Source organism: Limanda limanda, chromosome 2 (assembly GCF_963576545.1).
Source record: "Limanda limanda chromosome 2, fLimLim1.1, whole genome shotgun sequence".
Classification (NCBI taxonomy): Eukaryota; Metazoa; Chordata; class Actinopteri; order Pleuronectiformes; family Pleuronectidae; genus Limanda; species Limanda limanda.
Window position 1 is genome coordinate 8786170 of NC_083637.1, and position 20066 is coordinate 8806235.

The 20066-nt window shown below is 43.2% G+C and overlaps 1 protein-coding gene across 1 annotated transcript in view; it reads left to right on the forward strand.

The window, feature by feature from the left end:
- The window catches only part of fat1a (FAT atypical cadherin 1a), a 75506-nt gene that overhangs the window by 21472 nt on the left and 33968 nt on the right, over nucleotides 1-20066 (forward strand). The window contains exons 4-7 of the mRNA XM_061094540.1: nucleotides 6904-6965; nucleotides 11854-12183; nucleotides 13218-13434; nucleotides 15059-15198. Coding sequence (XP_060950523.1) covers nucleotides 6904-6965; nucleotides 11854-12183; nucleotides 13218-13434; nucleotides 15059-15198 — 749 coding nt within the window. The remainder of the gene's footprint in view (nucleotides 1-6903; nucleotides 6966-11853; nucleotides 12184-13217; nucleotides 13435-15058; nucleotides 15199-20066) is intronic.

Genomic DNA, 20066 nt, shown 5'->3' on the forward strand with positions numbered 1-20066 from the left:
GATAGGAAATGGATACTTCCAACAACTACTTGATGTTTCCGGTGATTTGGGGTCTGAGCAATTGTCGCAGCTCTGAAAAGAGATTGTGAGAAGAAAATGTGGAAATGAAAAATGGCCTTTACCCCTTTTAGAACTACAAAGAGCGGTCATGGTGGCTTAGTTGGCAGAGATTCAGCTCAACCCGTGATTCTGTAGAAGAAATTCGACCTGGGACCTTTGGGGCATTATATCTTTTTCAACACAGGGCATTCATTCTCTTTATTATACGTTTCTATTGAATCAGGACTGATTTTGATCATCTTGATTTTCCTGATATTCCCAAAACGCGGAAGGAAACTTAAGTAAATATTTACCCGACACTTCACAGTAGAACGGATTCATTCGGTGCAAAGGGAAACTTGACAGATTAATGTGTGAAAGCCAAACCATTAACTGACCAACCTCATTGCCTCAAAGCAAGAATAATGAGAAGTCTTGACCTAGTAAGTTATGTTCATTCTGTGGAAAATGAAAGATGATAATCATAACAACACAGATCAAGGGACACCTTTTAATTAGCATTTTGACTGGATCATTTTCCGGGCCGTATTTGAATGGCAGTGTTTACAGAAACCCTGGACAAGGCCGCGTATTGACAGATCCCTCAGAACAGAGATGCATAGTCTCACTGTCACGGGGGGGAGTGAGTTAAAACTGTAGCTGACATGCAGCCCAGACAGCTGAGCAGATTAAACATGTTTCCAAACGTTAAGCTATCACCACACAGCGCAGTTACAATGTTCGGTGTTTTAATTTGTACGTCTTATCACTTAAAACGTTCATCCCAAGAGTCGGCGGGGAAGTCCTCTTAGGACCCCCTCTGTTAAATGGACCAAGGCAATCCGGTTGGTGCATGACAAATTGCCATTAGGATGATCTCTTCCACTCAAGTGAAGCATACAAGCAACCACTTTAGATGTGGAAGGTCTATTGTATGTATGCACTGTAAACTGCTGGTCGTGCAAAATTAAAGGGCACAATCCTTCAATGTTGTCCTAAGTAGGTTGTTGGCAATAGCCCCATGCGTCTGGACAAATACCATGTACAAGTCTGGTCTTATCAGGAGGTTGTCGTTCTGAAATATTGAATTCTAGAAGCTTAGTGACTTAGTGATGTCATAACACAAGTCCGATCTTCTCTGTTTTCTCTTCCATTAACCCCCCTTGCTAGCATTGTATTCTTTGGGTTGTACATTGTTTTATTGAGCTACAGACGAGCTGCAAAACGGAGTTTCCATTCAGGCCTTTAAACAGAAGAAGGTGTGCCGTATAAACATTTACCAAAGGACTTCATCACCACACAAAAATTCAGCTTGTGCATATGTGAGTTCTACGGGTAGATTTTGTATTAATTGGCTGCCTGTTCCAGAGCTCGGTAATTAATCTCTTAAAAACGTTTACACTCATTAGTGAGTGTTTGATTGTCAGAGGGGGAGGAGTCTAACCTGCAAATTAAGTCAAAAGAGAAAACAACAATGGGACTGAGATAGTTTTACATATCTGTGAATTTGACAGATACCAAATTTAATACTTAGAAATCCCCCAATTCTGTGAAGGAGAAGAGAAAGTTCAAGTCAAATGCTCTAGAAGCAAACAGTCCAGCCACACTCTAAAAATTTTTGATATATCTGTCATGTCAATCTTGCACAACTCCAGGATTGTATGTGTACATAACATACACTTCATAAACATATTAATCAAACCTACCACCAGCTTCCAAACAGCCCATCCATTCACACAACACCACATAACATTTACTTTCACCAGCACTCGGGAACCCGACTCCCCTGTAGCCCCGATCCTTCCATGACGTCGTTGTCTTTTCAGATTACAAATAATCCTTGCAGCTGTGCGGCGGTGAGACATCTCAATCCCAGTGTAAACAACGCTCCCCCCCCCAGTGCCTTTTTACTCATTTTTTACAAAGAACTTCAGATTGTGCGAGAGTGTTTGCGTTGGCTTATACGGCCTCTCTTTGTTGCATCTGTCAAATTCTGTGTGTTTGAGGCGACAGAACCTGATGTTCATTGGAATATTAGTAAATGGGATCGACCAGTAGCTTGTGCAGAGCTGGAGTTTGGCGGCTGTTATAAAGAAAGCAACTTTGAAGTGCTAGTCCCTAAAAAACTCCCAGAGTCCTTTTGATTTTGGAGGACCACAGTTTACATATGACAGTGTCGATGGCACCACGAGCAGTGAAAACAACCTCTGTTCACAGTTTTGTCTTAGGCCAAAGCAACAAACACTGAAATCATAATGAAGCTGAGAATATTGCTGTAGTTGTCAGGGCTTGAACATGGGATTTTTTGGAATAAGAAATGTTGCGGCCCATGTTCCACATTCTCGTCACTCCAGAGAAATGCCAAGTTTTGAATAATGAATTTTCATGGCCTGCTGTCATCCCTCAAGGTCTTCAGAACTGCTCCAACCGCTGCGGACACCCAGCACATTCCCGATAGTCTGGAGTCACAGCTAAATGTGTGTCACATAAATTTGTGTACCACTCTCTAGACGGCTAATCACAGCAGCAAAAGCCCGGGTATGAATAAGCCCCAACAATGTCCTAGACTTCTTAACTCCCCCCAGGCCTCCATTTTGGAGCAGTGGTTGTAGAGCTCAAGGACATGCTCGAGAGTGCCACTGCTGCTTTGCTGTTGTTTTTCTCCCCCTCTCAAAACAGCATGGCTATAATTACTGTCGGCCCAGCGCGGCCCACGCCTAAGCATGGCTTCTCTATGTGTGTGTATGTGTGTGTGTGTGTGTTGTGACAAGAGCTGTGGGTTGGAAGTGCAGACTTCACTGGCGAGCTCTGGCTCACCAACCAATCATTTTACACATAGTTAGCGTTTAGGGTAGAGATAGAGAGGTATGCGCCATTTATCGTCCTGAACGCTAATGCCAGCGAAGACTGTTCCTGGTGAGCAAGCAGCCGAGCAGGATGAGTTTAAATTAGATTTTTAGTTCTTTGCAAGTTTAAGTTATTTATTTTTTTGAAAACAAGTCACTTCTCTGAGAGTAACTCCAGTGCCAGGATATTAGAGAGGGAGGCAAGTCCTGTGGTCCGAGATCTGGCAGTGAGCCGGCAGCGCCTCGGACAGAAATGGAACAGAGGCAAACAAAAGCAGTTTAATCCACAACATGTCTCGTGGATCAAAAATAACTAAAACTCACCGACAGTCAGTGCAACTTATTTTTGTGTTTCAGATGTTTCCTTCTCAGACGTGTTTACATCTTGAGGCAGATGCTTGTTTCATGCTCCATAGAACAAACTCTAAAATACTTAAATGTTAAAGATGGAGAAGAGAGGGAGAGAACCAGAGAGAGAACTAAAACTGAGCTTGTGGTTTAGACAAAAACACAGCGTGGCCATGACCCAAACTATTTAGCTGACTGTTGCAGAATTTAAATAACCTCATGGTTGAATTGAGCAGTTTAATCAGCAACTACTTTGAGTGTCTAAGGTAGTTTTATTAGAGGGAAATGCGAGGGAAATAAGGAGGGAAGTTAAAGTAGAGCGCACACCACTGCCAAAGCCCGACAGTCCCCTTATGAAACCACAGTTAAATCTGCCAGATCCGGATTTATTCTTGGTTCTGCACAAAATTGCACACACTCCTCAATATCAGTCCCCTTAACATGTGTGATTTTTCTCCCTCAAGAAACCATGAATTATTCCCTGGGAAATTGGTGAGAATGTCACAGAGTCCACAAACCCACAATATTAAAGAAAGTGAAAAATGGGTTATTCTTTGGCCCATGTCCCATCCTCCCTCCAAGTTCCATGGAAATCAGTGCAGTGGTTTTTGATGAACCAACAGTTGGTGGAAAACACAAGATCCTTTTGTAGAGATAATTAATGGACCATGAAATAACTGATTAGTTAACATCCTGGCACTATTCAGTTCATCTATTGTGAAACACTGGACTGGAAACAGGAACCTGAGAGAGACTGAAGGATTAAAATCAGGTTACTCGTTATATGACAGGATTGCCTGCTGCATTAGAGATGTGTATTCAGAACACATGTTGGCAGGATTCAGCGCCACCCTGGTGTGAGAAGGTCAGCACCCCGCCAAAGGCACAACAGTGTCTGGAAGGAGTCTTTACCGCTCATCTTTCCGATTGTATCAACACTGGTCACTGAAATTGCAGCAGGAAACAGTTCATGAAATCGGAGCCTGTTCTCCACCGGAGGGTTGCTAGGAACTGTTTGGCCTTTTTCACAGTTCAACAAGTTAACCACAAAAGTTTTCAGTTTAGCTTGTTTTTTAATATAAGAAATGGAAACTACACTTCCCTTTTTAAGATTGGAGGTTGAGAAATCAATAAAAAAAAGGTGCATCCACGTTATTGAAGAACTGTTACACTTCTTTGCTTATATTTACATTTGGCTATATAGTTGCTTATTATTATACTTGTATATTTCCTTTTTTTAATCTTTATAAATGGCATAATTTGATCTGAGGACGAAGTTTGACGAATTCCGACGACTAAGCTCTTGAACCTAGAAACAGAGAAAGATGACACCTGAGCCGAGCTGCATTGAACATGCTCGTGCATACTCAGACAAATATCAATGTGCAAATGATGTTTGCAAAAGACGCCTTTCCATACGAGGCAGAGCTTAGTCCACATCTCTATTCTCCAGAGTGGGATTGGGATTAAGGCCAGCTGTTTGGTGATTTTGATCAGTTTTGCCATGCGATTCCTCTGCTGCACGGAGACGGTGCTGTTTACATTGCGAGCGGTGTATATGTTATTAAACCCAGCCGAGCTTTGATTAGGCAGCTGAATTGCAGAGGAATTATAAATCAGACACCCACTATGGTTAATGCCGTCGTCTGTATTCTGCTCTATAATACATGTGCCGTGAGGAGAGTTACCTAACGCACAGGGGAGCTGGCAAACATTATCGTCCATCAGCTCCTGCCCGGCTTAAGCACATGAATAATTAGTCAGCGTGGTCTATTATGATGTGACACAGCAGAACTATTAGCTTTGATGGGGATAATCAACAGCCCGCTCGCTCATGTCACCCATGCTGATTCCCCTGCTAACTTTTTAGCGGACGTCATGTAACATGCAAAGAGGAATTCCTGCAGCTAGTATGAATTTAATTTGTTGTTGGAGGTCTAAGTGATGAGGTGCATGCAACAGTACTGGGAAATGGGCTGGAGGCAGGTTTTTTCTTTGTGTTAACTCTACACGGTCATAAAACAGCTCCCACTGAGGGACAAATCTGAATTAACATTTCATTTGTTGCTCATCAATAGACCGGGCATGTTAGGCAAGCAGAGCAAAAAACACGGGTCACAGGAAATGCTTTGTGCTCTTTTATTTCTCGATTTCAGATATTAGTAGGTCTTTGCAGCTCACTGCGAAGATTAAATAAAGCCTCAGTAGGATGCGATAAAAAAAACAGCGGAGCAACAGCGCTGCACTTATGCGCCACAATTGCAGTGCTGAGGGACGCCTATTTCAGTACATGTAAGTTGTGGCCTGCTATTCTTGATGCGAGCATATGTGCCATTGATTGGTTTGGGTTTCGGAAATCCTTTGCTTTATGCTAATCAGGCGCAGTGTGGCAGGCCGTCGGCTCCGATGCGGTGGAAGCTGGCATGTCTACACTCGGTGTCTCTGCAAAGTTGCAATTACTCTGGGAGTGAGAACAGAACGCTGGGTATAATGTAGCTCTGTCGCAACATCTTCTCTTCCCCTTGTTTGTGACTTTGATTCAAATTAGCCAAGAACTTCAGCTTGTTTTATTTTTAGTGTTTTTTCTTTCTTTATTTTTCTTTATTTTTTGCAGCCTGGCTTATCAAAGTAAACTCCGTTCGACTGATTTAACCCAACATCAGTCAGTCCCTTTTTTCGTTGAAATGAATGATAGAGCTCAAAAAAGACCCTTGAAACACTTCAGCTAGCGGCGGGATCTTTCCTTTGGTTTCCTTTCCTCTGGTGTAAAAAAGGGCTCTGCGGACTGCGGGGCGGTTTCTGACCGGCTCGTCTGTTTAGTCAGCTTGTGGAAGAACTAAAAGCAGGGTGTCAGGGCCGTGCTGCTGTTTGGGCACTATTTGCAGACCTTTGTGATATTTCACATATGTCAGGCAGTGTGGTGGGTCTGTCTGGCAACGGGATTGACTGAAAACAGGGAAGGCCCCATGGGGACGGCCCCTCCCCCCCCAGCTGCAGAGTCTTAACTCATGGGTGACTGATGAGATAACCAGCAGGGCTCAGTTTATGTCACCCAACAGTGAGTGGGGGGATTTCTTTTCGAAAGGGTTTTTTATTAATGACATGTTGGTTCTCCTCCCTTTTTAAAGTGAAGTCAGTGTTTGCTGAAAATGTCTCTTTGGTTTTTGTTCTTGAAAGGAAGAGAACATTTGTTTTTGCTGCCTGTTTTATTTGAACTACAATGGCCCCAGTTATAGCATCAAAGTGGTTATAGTTTAAACTGTTTTAGTTTTTTTATTACTTATTACTTTAAGCTATGTAAAAACTACTGGATGGATCACCAGGAAAACTTGGTGGAAGGATGTGGTCTGGGTCGGGGACAAACCCGTAAAATGTTGGTGTGGATCCGAATCAGGCGGCAGATCAAGGGAAATATTTGATGCTTATTGTGAATGTCATAAATAATACAGATAAAAATCTGTCATATTCAGGTGAACGATATCTTTGGGTGTGTGTGTGTAATTTGGTTTGGCTTCAATGAATTGATGCATCATTTATAGTTTTGATTGAGCTTTTATGATCGCTCCTATAAAACAAAGCGATATGAACGTGATATCACTCGGCTGTTGCTTTATATCATTTCAATTTTACGACTGTCTTGTTAATTATTCTCATCGTCTGTCGCCAACAGGTCTGGTTTCAACCACGTCAAGGAAACTGGACAGGGAACAACAAGACGAGCACATTCTCGAGGTGAGTTACATGTTTTGGCCGAGTGTCACGTCTACAGGAGAAAAAACGTAATTGTAAAACTGAACATGTGTGGAAATTAATTAGTATCTTGTCGATCAGAAACCGACAAGGTCAACTTCTCAGTGTTTTGATCTAAGTTGGCGTTGGCTGAGTTCCACACGTTGCCAACAGAGACGAGTCTTCTTGTGCAAGTGTCCTTTTCGTGGATAATTTCTCCTTGTACTGATTTCCGGCCGGGGGAGGAGGGGGAGAGGTGGGAGAGGTGGGAGGCGCGCGGCAGAGCCCGGTGACTGTTCCTTTGTTCTGTCCCACTGTTCCGTCTCTTGGATGGAGCAAGCTGGGACAGGAAACCAACAGGTCAACGTCTAAACTTGTGGGTTTTAATTGCTCTGTTCTCTCCCGATGCCTCCCTCCCTCTCACCGCAGAACTCGAGACTCATAACAAGGTGTTTTAATCGTGTTTCCGGGGCTGACAGGGAGCAGATTGGACGCCTTTTAATTACTGTTAGAAGTTACACAATTCAGTGATCACCGGGTGACGCTAAACGCTGGTGCATATGGTGCTGGAGTAGTGTTGGATTTCATACCCGGGACTGATCTCATTTAATTACAGGACTGAGTAAATGATAGGGACAAATAAGACTGGATTCTTGGAGGGAAATATTTAGCTGATGAATTAAAATTGAGAAACAAATCTCCGAGGAAAGAATCTACAGTTGATTCTTTGTTCCTCTGCCTGTTGACTTGGTGAAGACTGTTGGATGACAGGGTCAGGAAAAGGTTCCCATGCAAACGACAGAGCTCCCCCATCCAGCGGTTTTGCTGCAGACGTAGAATTGCTACTTCCAACATGTGGCTGAAAGCTGTTGAATTACTGGGTTGGAATTAGTGTCTGATGCAAAGTCGTGGTGTCCTGAGAAAGAGAAGAAACACTCCCACCTCAGCTCGCTTCATGAATGTTGTTCATTTGTCTCATTTGACAAAAAGCCTCCAGACAGACATTAAAATAACCACATTAGACGCTCGGCTCAAACTCTGTTACACTTTAATGTCACGCCACATTCAACACCCCTATTCTTTTCACGCTAATACACTTTCTTTCCTTTGTAGTGTTTCCTACTAGAGCCCACAACGATTAATCAGATACTGTAATTCACGAAGAAATGCAATTTTACAGGGAAAGTAACAAATTAAAAGTTTCACTTGCACATTTGTGCCTAATTTAAAATATGAGTTGGAGGATAATTTAGAGTTAATAGCATTTCTGTGGAATAGAGGGAAAGTAACTGGGGGAACTCAGCCTGAAGAGGCACGTGTAGCTATGGCAACTTGAGAAGTTGGTCACTGGTTCAACGGAATCCAGGAGGAAGTGCTTTATTGGGCTGCACGTTCATAAAGCAGGACAGACCCCTAACCTGACGAGTTTAGAGCTCCCCACACCTCAGCGTATTCTCACTGCAGCAAATTAAAGGATAATCATGACTCAGAAGAAAACGTGTGCGTGCCCATGCCTTCTGTGAGTCGACCGGGGGCTGGCTGAGCAAATCAAATCGAGGTCCGAGCTGGCGTCGAAAGTTTTTGTGCTGGCTTGTTGTAGAAGAAGAAACGAAACATGTGGGGCCATGTGGAACATGTGGAGCAATTAGAGTGGGGGCTGTGTCAGCATTGTTTGCACCAAATGCCAAGAGGAGGTGGAGGGAGCGCAGGGGGGGGGTTTTCAGGCTTTTATGACGGGACGGGTGGGGGTTGGTCGTCCGTCGTGTGCCTGTGTGTGAAATGGAGAGAGAGCTAAAGGCAGAAAGGCAGCGGGGGAATTCGAGAAAAAGGCAAAGCTGCTCCTGGTGGTCTGTGTGGGCTCTAGCGGCAGGATGAGAGGCCTCCGACCCAGGAAGGAGGAGGAGGGGGTGGGTAAATAGCAAAAGTGGGACATGCCGAGACATGCTTGCAAGCCTGGGACTGTGGAGAACACATTATCATGGAGACGCAGAGGTGAATGGTGCCGTTCACATCTGTTGTCTGGAGCCTGTTGTAAAATACAGTTGGCAAGAAGCAAGGAGACACCCCAGACAGGTCGCTCGCCCGGGCCTGTGTCTGACGAAGTTATGAGATCCCACCCTGTCCTCTTTCACAGATTGATCAGCGAACGGGAAAAAACAAGTACAAATCTGCATCGCGAGTTTCAGAGCCCGGGGGCGATTGATTTATTGGCACGAATCACCTCACGGCTGCAATACAAAAACTTACGTGGAATCCATTTTTCCAATAAAGACTTTAAAAGTTGCACCACAGTTTATTACTGCAAAACAATAAACGCGTCATTTCAATAAACGCGTCATTTCCACTGAAATCATAAACATTTTATCCTGCTTCCCAGTTCATTTGACTTATAACTGAATGCATTAAAACCATGTTACTTACATCTGGTTGAATCAGATGAAGCTAAAAGCGTGATATTGAGGAGCTGTGTTCTGTCTCAGTTTGCAGCTCCACAGCCGTTCTGTCCTCATGCAAAGAGACAACCCCCCCCCCCCCCCCCCCCGGTGCAACTTGTCTGCCTTTTGTGCAGTTTCCCTAATTATCAAACAAAGGCTCCTGGTGAAATGTGTTCCAAAGAGAGGCATATAGTGATGGATAGCTCGGGAGATATAGTGCACACTCGCTCGCCCTAAATACTGTATATTTGGCTTTAAAAACAAACTGTGAAAATGTTCATTACAAAGCAGAAAATCCTCATTACAAAGCTCAGGATGGGAACCAACAAATCCTCCCTGAGAGACACATTCAGGCTCCTTGTCATCCCCGTTTAATTAATTCTGCTCATGTGAATCGCACGGACAGCTGCAGACACTGCGAGAAACACAAAAACACATTATTTTAGTAATTGAGACGATGGCACCAAATGCTGTGTGCCTGGCCCCGGACTGCTGACTGCTCCTGGTGAAGCACTTAGCAGATGGTTTTAAATGACTGCGGCGCTGCGCAAGACACACAACCTTCTCCAGGACACAACGAGCATTGTGTTTGTGTGGGTCAGCGTGTGGCTCTTTGCTTTTGATTAAACTCCTCAGACTGTGCAGTGAAATGTCCGAAGACACAGCGGAGGGTTGAGTCGAGGCGCGGATCTCAAAGCCTCAGCCCCCGCCGCCAGTAACTTTTGATGTCGGAAACTTAAATTAAGGCTTCATGAATGATGCAGTTGTGCGACACTGTCTTTTCATACCGGCTCCCTGGTGTATCGTCGAGGGCAGAAAGTCTTGATGTTTATTAGCAGGGCAAAGTCATTTCTTTTGCTGGTGTGTCAGACTGCGGCAGAGTCAGTGCAGCTGGCGAGAGCTGGATGAAGTCGTGCAGCTAATTAAAAATAATTATCTCTGGTGGGTTGTTCATGTATCAGCCATATATAATTATATATACAATATATAACGTACTGTTATCGTGATCACAGGAAAACATATCTCAGATGAGGAATGTTTTCAAGTGAAACAAATCTTGTTAATCTGAAGACGCCGACTACAGGCTGTTACTCCTCTGGGGCAACGGAGGGTCTTCATTTGCTGCAGTTACAGAAATAATATTTAACATTTACTCTCATCTCTTGGATAAGTAGGGTTGGGTACCAAATCAGACATGGACAGGACCTACGGGACCTTCTGAGCCAAATCGCAGCGAGGATTACGATTCCTTCATACAGTGACTTTGAACTGAAATAGTTTCCCTGCTTACATGTAACATAAACATTGCAGCATTTGCCTAGTTAACATTACACCTCAATCTAGTAGCTACATTAAACTTCAGTGCACATCAACATAATGCTAAAGCTAAACGGTATTTCACATGAAAGAACTGAAACTGTTTTAAATAGGTTAGGTTTTTGTTCAGTTTTTGACTTTTCCACTTTGTTTACATTTGTATAGTTGTGTTAAATGTAGTTGACACTGTTTGCAGTTAAAGGCACATTTATGCATAAAATTGCTTTATGAAGTTATTATTATCATGTGGCCTAATAAAACCGTGACCAGGGAGATTGAAAGCTCACATCCAACCAGTCAGAAGCGGTTTGAACTGAACAATCCCACAAGGAAGGGACTCAAATCTCTGTTATTAAAGTCCTGCATGATCCCTCTTTCTCTTTAGCTGAAAATTCTGTTCTTAAATCGGATTAATCTTGTTTTTTGTTTTTTTAATGCTGGAGAATTTGCCTGATAAAACTCAGGGATTTGTAGTTCTGAAGTCCCTTCTTTACGACTTCAATGCATTTTTATGTGTGAACTCTCCTGTTTGAGCACTTTATGATTAAATGTTTGACTATATGAGAACATCAACCCTCAGACTTCAGATTATTAGGCTAAAAAATGTAAAGACAACAACTTGTCTCCGGCAGCAGTGCTGTATATCCGCCTGTTAGTGGTGTGTGTTTGTTTTGTTAAGTAGTGTGTGTATTTGAGAAGACCCCCTGACAGCAACTCTCAAAGGGAAGTGCCCAAGTTAACTTGCTGAGAAAGAAGAGGAATGAAAGGATGATGAAGGCGAAAAAAACGCGCTTCCCCCCTTTTGCCTCTTTTCTTTGATTAATTTCAGGCTTTGGAATGTGAATTTCTAACTGGGTGTCTTGATCTGTACAATTCCCAGGGTAGTTTTATATAATGTTGAATGTTTAGTGATCTTTCTGGCTTTATTCACGGCCTCCTATTCCATAACTCAAACATCATAACTATTCAGGGGAGTTTTTACTGTATTTGTATCTTTAGGCAGGGAAATTAGAAGTAATATTCATTAATATTTCTGATATCAATATGCATTTTGAATAAACTGCTCAAGTTGTTTTCAGTCCCAAGCGCCTGAGGGTTATATATATCTCCGTCCTGAAACTTTTAATCTCTCGTCCCAGGTCACCATCACCGACCAGGGCGTTCCCGCTAAGTCCACCACGGTCCGTGTCATCGTCCGAGTCCTTGACGAGAACGACAACCGGCCACTGTTCCTGGAGAAGATCTACAAGATCCAGCTTCCTGAGCGGGAGAGGCCGGAGAGGGAGAGAAACACGAAGAGAGACCCGGTGTATCGGGTCATCGCTTCGGACCGCGACGAGGGGCCGAACGCTGAAATCTCCTACAGCATCGAGGAAGGAGACGAACACGGGAAGTTCTTTATTGAGCCCAAGACCGGCCTGGTGTCTTCCAAGAAGTTCTCTTCTGCCGGAGAATACGACATCCTTACCGTGAGTACCCCAGCCCCATCCTGAATCCTGTCGTCGGCCTGGTAGTCTCTCACTGAGCAGTAAAACTTAACAACAGATGCTTGTTTATTACACTCCCCCACCCTCCCATCCTTTCTAGCTCCCTTTGTTTTGTGCGTTTATGCTTGAAATACAGTTGTAAAAAATCTGTGTATCAGAGACAAAAAGCTAATTGGTGTAGAAAGTTGTTTGCAAAAGCATCAACTTAAAATTTTGGGGCACAAGCCAAAACATTTACGTTCTAACAAACAGCCTCTCCGGAAACTTTGAGGAAACTTTCCAGTGCATGTCTGAAAGCAGCTTAACTACAGTGTCTACATAGACATGAATGGAAACTTCAACACCACCGGTTGATGGTGGTAAACATCCTTGATTCAGTAATTCTAGTTTGAGGAGAATCTTTGGATTACACTTGTGTTATATGTGTGAAAATCGATGTTCTGTCAAACTTCCACGAGGATGTTACTCCGAGTTTAGTTATTTCAGTTGGCTGTGAAAACCGCAGTGATACCTGAAGTGATTTTATCCAGATATAAGCTTCTACAAGTTGTGTCTAGTGCTGCTCGAAGACACGGCTCACTCTCTCTCTCTCCACAGTTTACTGTAATTGAAGTCCTGACAAAAGGTGGACTCACAAAAGAACTGCATTACAAAAGGTGTTTTGTTCTCCTGAATACAAGGTTTTCTTGCCATGTGGACGGCTCAGGGAACGGAAATGCTTTTACGATTTAAACACAGCCCGTTCTGTGGATTTGTGCCACTAATCAGTGCCTCTATTTATGCCTCCAGTGGGCTTTAGCTTTAATATGGTCTATTGTTGCATTGTACTTGCACAGCATTAACCATCAACCCGCACAACTAAACTTTCCAGTGTATTTACTTCTGAGAAGATCCAGGCAGAGGATCGGCTAGCGAGCTGTGCAGGAACTCATTTGCAACCGAACAAGAAAAAAAGTTGCGTAATCCTGTGTAACACTTTCATTCTCTGCCTCTCTCTCTCTCTCTCTCTCTCTCAGATTAAAGCTGTCGACAATGGCCGCCCTCAGAAATCCTCCACTTGTCGCCTGCACATCGAGTGGATCCCGAAACCAGTGGTGTCGGCCGACGCAGCCCCCCTGGTCTTTGAGGAGTCCCCCTTCACTTTCTCTGTGATGGAGAGCGACCCCGTGGCGCACATGGTTGGCGTCGTCGCCACGGAATCCTCTGATGTTCCCGTGTGGTTTGAGATCACAGGTACTGCCTCCCTCGCTCACATCACCGTGTGTGTACGCATGTGCACTGTATAAGCGCTCTGTCGTAGAAAATTACTCTTTAGATAGAGAAACGTTAAAGTGCACTTAAGAACTAACATAGTGTTTGTGTGTGAAATGGCTGCGCAATATGTCAGGTAAAAAACTCTTCAAAACACAAATATATTTCTATGCATTTTAAAATCGTTTTTCGTGGCATCGATGAGTCATCATGTTTCCTGCCTGAAGAAGACAAAGTGCAGTAAATTGATATTTGAGTGAGAAATTGTTTTACCACAAAATAACAATGTACTAGAAATGTATGTATGTGTGAAAACTTCCCATAAAGTTGCCACAGATAAGAAGGAAATATAACGATAACTAAAGCTATAATTAAATTGACTTACTGTTTTTCCCCAGCTGTAATCTGTAATTGAGAAGAAGCCATTCTGTTGAATGAACTAGACTTAGGCTCAATCCAATTGTAATGGAGTATAAGGGGAACCCAACTACATTAGCAGAGGAGCAGTAATTAGCTTCTCCCTTTTGGAACCAGATTTCCATTTGGTTGGGATACCTTCAAATCACATGGTTAAATATATAGCATGCTTTTAGGTTTAATTGCAATTGCAAGTTCTTAATTCGCCTAAATCCAAACAAAACAGATACATTAAATAGTTTTTGCCAGTTTTACTGTTTACACAACTGTACCACAAATCCATAGGTCAAAAACTATGCATGTTATCACAACTATCAGGTGCGAGGTCATTTCGAGACAACATATTTTCTTAAAAAGTGTTCAAACTTAATTTGTCCTCTCTTGACTGTATTTCTTTTAGCTCTTTTAGTTTCTATGTGCATGAGAAAACTTAAACTGACTCCTTTCTTCTTCCTCCATTCCCTCCTGTCGTCCCTCTAATCAATGTCTGACTGACACGTCTCTTTTTTTTCTCTTCTCTTCTTCTCTCTCTCCTTGCGTTGCTACCGCCTTTTTCCTCTTTTCTCTGGAATGTTCTGTTTGGTTGGATTTTTGCAAGACGGCATAGAGGACTCTGAGATGTTTTACATCCTTCAGATGGCTTGCGACCACAACTGTACAGCAGAAGGTAGCTGCTGGGATCTCCTAATAGGCTGTGCTGCGTTATGAGATCAACCTACATTGTCTGTTGGCTGTGGTTGAATTGTGTTGTGTCACCACATTGATGTCGTACCACATTGTTGTGCCACATTGTTCCCCTTTAAAACCTGTGACCCGATGCAGATTAACCTGATTCGCGAGTGCCAGGAAAAAACCTCCGCTCCTTAACCTCATGTGAATTAGAGCTCCAGTTTATATCCACTCCCGTACGGTTTATCCTTGAGATTTTAGAATAGCTTCATTCAGTTCATATTGTGCCGTCCCACATTCCCCACTTTGCATTCATGCATGTTCATTCATCTGCTGTCAGGGCTGTATAAATAGCTTTTTGTAATATCTGTTCGTTAGCACAGAAGCAAATGAGTGTCTGTGTCCATCCCAGTCATTCGTATTCAGTCGTCTTTGTACATGAGCACAACTCAGCCATGATTTGTCAATAATCTTTTGTCCTTCCTTGTTTGTTATACAAAAAAAACAACCTATTCCACAGGTGGTAATTATGACAGCCGCTTTGACGTGGGCAAGGCCAGTGGAACCTTGATCGTAGCACGGACCCTGGACGCCGAGCAGAAATCAAATTACAACCTGACGGTGGAAGCCACAGATGGGACACGAACTGTCAGCACCCAGGTAATTGAAACACTAATGAAATGGTTGGAAGCTGATGAGGCAGTCGTCATTGTTCTGTTTTTTCCTCTGTGTGAGACATAACAGGGGGAAATGGACGGGTAACGAGTGAAGCGGCGTCCAAACTCTCCCGGTTGTTTGTCTACGTTTTGTGAATCGAAGCTGTCGTTACTCTCGGCTGGTCTGGAAAGATGGTCGAGATCTTCATGACCTGACTGCTAATTGTATAATGCTGCCGTGAGAGAAAGGGCACGGACATGACATGGTTATACTTTTCTTGTTTTGTCCGGTGCTGTCTGTTGGGTGGGACTCAGTTGTATTTTAACACAACTTTGTAGGTTTTATTTTGGCTTATAAGATTATCAGAAAAAGAGAGAGATGATTTGATTTTGAGAATCAAATCCCCACATTTTGGGGAACTATGCTTATTTGCTTTCGTTGTGAGATTCTATTGAATAAAAATGCTCTGTTCCGATGTAGTATAATCCGCATCAGATCACTTATAAACAAATTATATTTTGTTGTTAAATCTGTACAAAAACCAAAGTGCTAAAATGACAAGTAGTGATTTTACTTTCGGGTTAAGTGCAGGATTATTTTCAGCCTGGTGCAATGGCTTCTGGGTCGGCAGTTGCCTGGTAACCTGATCACCACATCAAGTTCCAAAATACTGTAGAGTGGCAGTTAGGCTGCTTTTTTATCCAGGATAAAGTCTTCATGCTGAACTTACCCTGTCATATCCTGACTGTAGATTCATACAGACAGGAAAGTGGGTTCATAAGAAAGAAAGTGAGCACATACCCTTGAAGAAATAAAGCAGAAACAAATGTCAAATTTCAGTTTTTTCAACCCCATGTTAGCATTAGGTAGTTCCACCCGGTCTTTTCTCTCCCATCTCAGTCCAGCATGTTGAGCTCCAGGAATCTTCCATTGTCTCATTCCTGATGCAGAAGCCTGCTTTGATGATGGTGCCGTCTGGCCGTTTTCCTTTTTTTTCTTTTATTCAAAGTGTGCATTCTTGAGCCCCCCCCCGCCCCTCCGCTGTGTGTCTCGCTGAACCTGTGAACCTACTTTTCTCTGAGAGGAACAGATTGTCTCTGTCGTTTCTGAATGGACCCTGAATAACTGAAGACATTACACCGATGGCAAACGGCACAGTGCAGGAACTAAGATCAGCTGAACGGCAGAACGACTGTAACCTTAGTGCAGAAGAGAATGAAAAGCTTTGAGTGCCGTGAACCATGTGATCCTCTGTGAGCCATTTTGAGGAAGATTAAAAATGACATCCAAAAATCAAAAAAAAAACTAATGCAGAGAGATTATGGATCCAAACGACCTGAACAAGGCCGTTATTCAGGATGTTCATGTTCCACACCGTTTATAAACTAAATAGAAACCTACCAATGGAATGTATGGTACACTCACAACTTAATTTAAATATATTTATATTAAAAAAATGGAATCCTACTTGCATGTGCATCTCGCTCCCCAGCTGATGCCGAAGCTGAAGTGCCATTAAAAAAGCTTTCACGCACACAGATCGTCTCCGGGCTTTGTTCACACGTTCATGCCCTGTCCATGCGATTTTGAACACTTTTACATGGTAGTTTGGGTCATATCAGATGACAGCATTCAAAATGTTTTGTCCTTTGTCCTCAAAGGGGAGCTTCAGAGAACTGTAGCTGGAGAGGAATCTATTTGTTGTCACTCCGTATGAATAAAGCCTTTCATCATCTGGCTGCTGTGCTCCACTGAGCCTTGCATGAAGCGGCGCCTTCGCTGGCATTTCGCAGCTCAACCGCGGCGGCGGCAGCAGCAGCGAGTCCTTTACTTTAGTGCAGAACCTTAAAAACAGCAAACACGAGTTTCTACCGCTCTCTCTCTCCTCTGCAGCCCCCCGGCAACAGACAATTTGAAAGCCCCTCAGCAATGCTGCATGCAGTGACATTTTAAGTCAAATTAATCACATTCAAAGGTTAATTCTCGCTGGGGCTCGGTTCTCAGTGGGACCGGCTGTACTAGCAAGCCTTTCACATTACAGGCAATGGTTTTATTCAGTCTTTCATATAAATAAATACTGAATCACCTTAATTTAGGTTTGTTTACTTTCATTCTTTCTGCATGACTGTGTTATTTTCATTCTGCTTCATGGACAAACTTTTAAAATAGTTATCCAATGCACTGATGACATGACATTTTAATTTTACAGAAATCTTAGACAGAGAAGTAGCCGTTCATCCACCTGTGATACTGTGATGTTTTAAATGGTCAACCTCCCGAACCTTAAAGTAAATGGTGATTCTCTGGAGTGGATATTCAGACCCTTACATTATTTCCATCTGTCGGATTCTGAAAGAAAAGTCTACCGACAACTCCTCGAACTCCTCTATGATCAGCTTCATGAACTCCCTGTCTACAGGCCATCACTGCTCGGTTGAACCTTGACTTCACACAAGAAGTGGGTCAAAGAATTCATAGCTTATCGCCGGCAACACTCAAGTCTTTCTCGCCGCCTGCAGACCTTGAATGTGCATATTTTTTGCTAGTTATTATTAGTGCTGTGACTGATAGGCTCTCTTGCAGATGAGTGCTTGAGTGTGAGATATTATATACCCAGCTGACCACCGTGGGTCAGCTGCTTTCTGTCGAGGGAAGGGATTTACTGAATTTGTATGCTCCATAAACCACATTTAGTGATGTAGGCCAGCTGGCTGGGATACGCCGAGAGTCCAATAGGTGACTGAAAAGAAGCACAGAGCACTAGCAGAGTTTAGAGCAATTACCCCAAATTTGGTTGGCTCGTCATAAATACGTCCCCGAGCGGTTATTGTTATCACAAATTATCTTCCGTGAAAAGAGAATGGTGAAAAACCATTAACTCGTGTTGGCCTCAGTGGTTTTTCATTTGTCGTGTATCGTCTGCAGCCTTCCTTTAACCTTCCTACTTGGTTTATCTGACACAGCGCCAGTTCTGTTGGCCTGCACGTGTGTTTAGGAAAACCTTAACTGTCCCGAGTGCTCAGAATACAGTGCGCTGCGACTTGTTTCAGGAAAGCCCGTCTGATTGTTTTGGCTACCAAGTTGTTTATGCGATAACATTGTTGGGCATTGTCAGCATTTGCTCTGTTAGCGGGGGGTTTAACAAACTGTAAACACGCCACTTGCTGGGAAGAGCACATGTGTTCTGGTGGCATGTCGCCGATAAGGTTTTGAAAATCTTGTGTATTGATTAGGTAGGAAAAGCTATAAAACGAGAGTAAGTCATTTTGAATTTGAAATATTATCTGTGGAGTAATATGTGAGAGAATTGATTATGTTGAGTAATCACCTTTCCTCAAAAAAGCGAAAAGAGAATTTAATTGGAAACCAGAGCACGTTATTGATTGTTATTCAGTTTGGATTTCTTTTTCTTTGTGGACAGTGTGTTATTTACCATTTAAGACAAGTCCTCCGGAGCTGCACTGCAGATGAGATCTCCCTGATCACACGCATGCAGCGCACCTCGGGACAGCTCAGCGTTGGACTCGTCTGTTCTTTTGATGCCGGCTGGCCTATTTTTCTCCCTCCTTAGAGTGTGGATTTCTTCTTCATTTGTTTATCTGTCTTTGTCTTTCTTTCTGATTTCTCCCTCTCTGGTTCTCAAAAGTCTCCTCATTTATTGGCCAGGCATGCAGGGATGATGATTATTATGTTTGGGTAGAATAAAGCGCAAACAAGAGCACTGGACCTCTGTGGGTACTGGGCTGTGTTAATCCTGTTTTGGGAACACGGTCGGGTGTCCGGTGCCAGTGCCCTGCCTTTGCCCAGAATCTGCCACCTGGCAGGGAGGCTTCCTGTCCTACGCACGACACAGGAGGACAATGAGGACAATGAGAGCTCCCGTGTGGCGTGTCCGCGATACCACACAAACGCTTTTTTCGTTATTCAGAAGTAGAGCCTCACTGATATGGAGGCAGATGCTGATTCTGATATTGGGGAGTGAACCTTTTTAGATACTTATATATTAGCCGATGTATATATTTAAGATTAAGTTGCAGTGATTGCTAACATATCATTATCAAACCCTTATAATACAGAAATGTAAGTGGGGCTTGAGATTGTACAACTCAACCACCAACAGAAAAGACAAATATAAGCAAATATATAGAGCTTGAGTTAAGAAAATAGATTGTATACTGAAAAATTAAAAATTAAATATCGGCCAATGACAGCTCAAAATGATATTGATATTTGTGAACGGTCAGTATTAGAAGCCAACAGATATATCGGTCGGCCTCTCTCCAGCCACCACTGTTCTTTTTTGAACATAAACATCATTTATTTCAAATGACAGTGAAAAACTCTTAAGTTGAAATATTTAAATTATTTTAATTGTGTCTGTGTAGTGACATCTAGAGGTGGGTTAGCAGATTGCAACCAACTAAAGAACCCTGCCCTGTACCAAGCGTGGAGTTAAACATATGGTGGCCAGATAACGTAGAAAATGTGTAAGCACTCTGTAGAGCAAACGCATGTTCCGGGCTACTGCACTATGGCGGGCCCCATGAAAGAGGAAGCCCTCCTAAAGAAAACGCAACAGTTTTGCACTAATGAAAACATAAACTTGAAAGAATAGAGCCCCTTACATCCTGCAGGCTGGTCCTTTAAGTCCTGCTTTCCTGTGACTGCAGTGGCGACATCAGTCTGAGAGACCCTGTTCTGTGGGAGGTCCGTGGAAAACAGTCGGCCATTCTGTTGTGTGCTTTCCATTTGGCCGTTGAAACTCCTACGAAGGCGTCTCTGAAGGATCAGCTGATGCAGACGAGGGGTGCCGCATTCCAGCCCGGGCACCTCATAGCTAGGAGCTGTGCCAGCAAGGCAGCTTCATCATG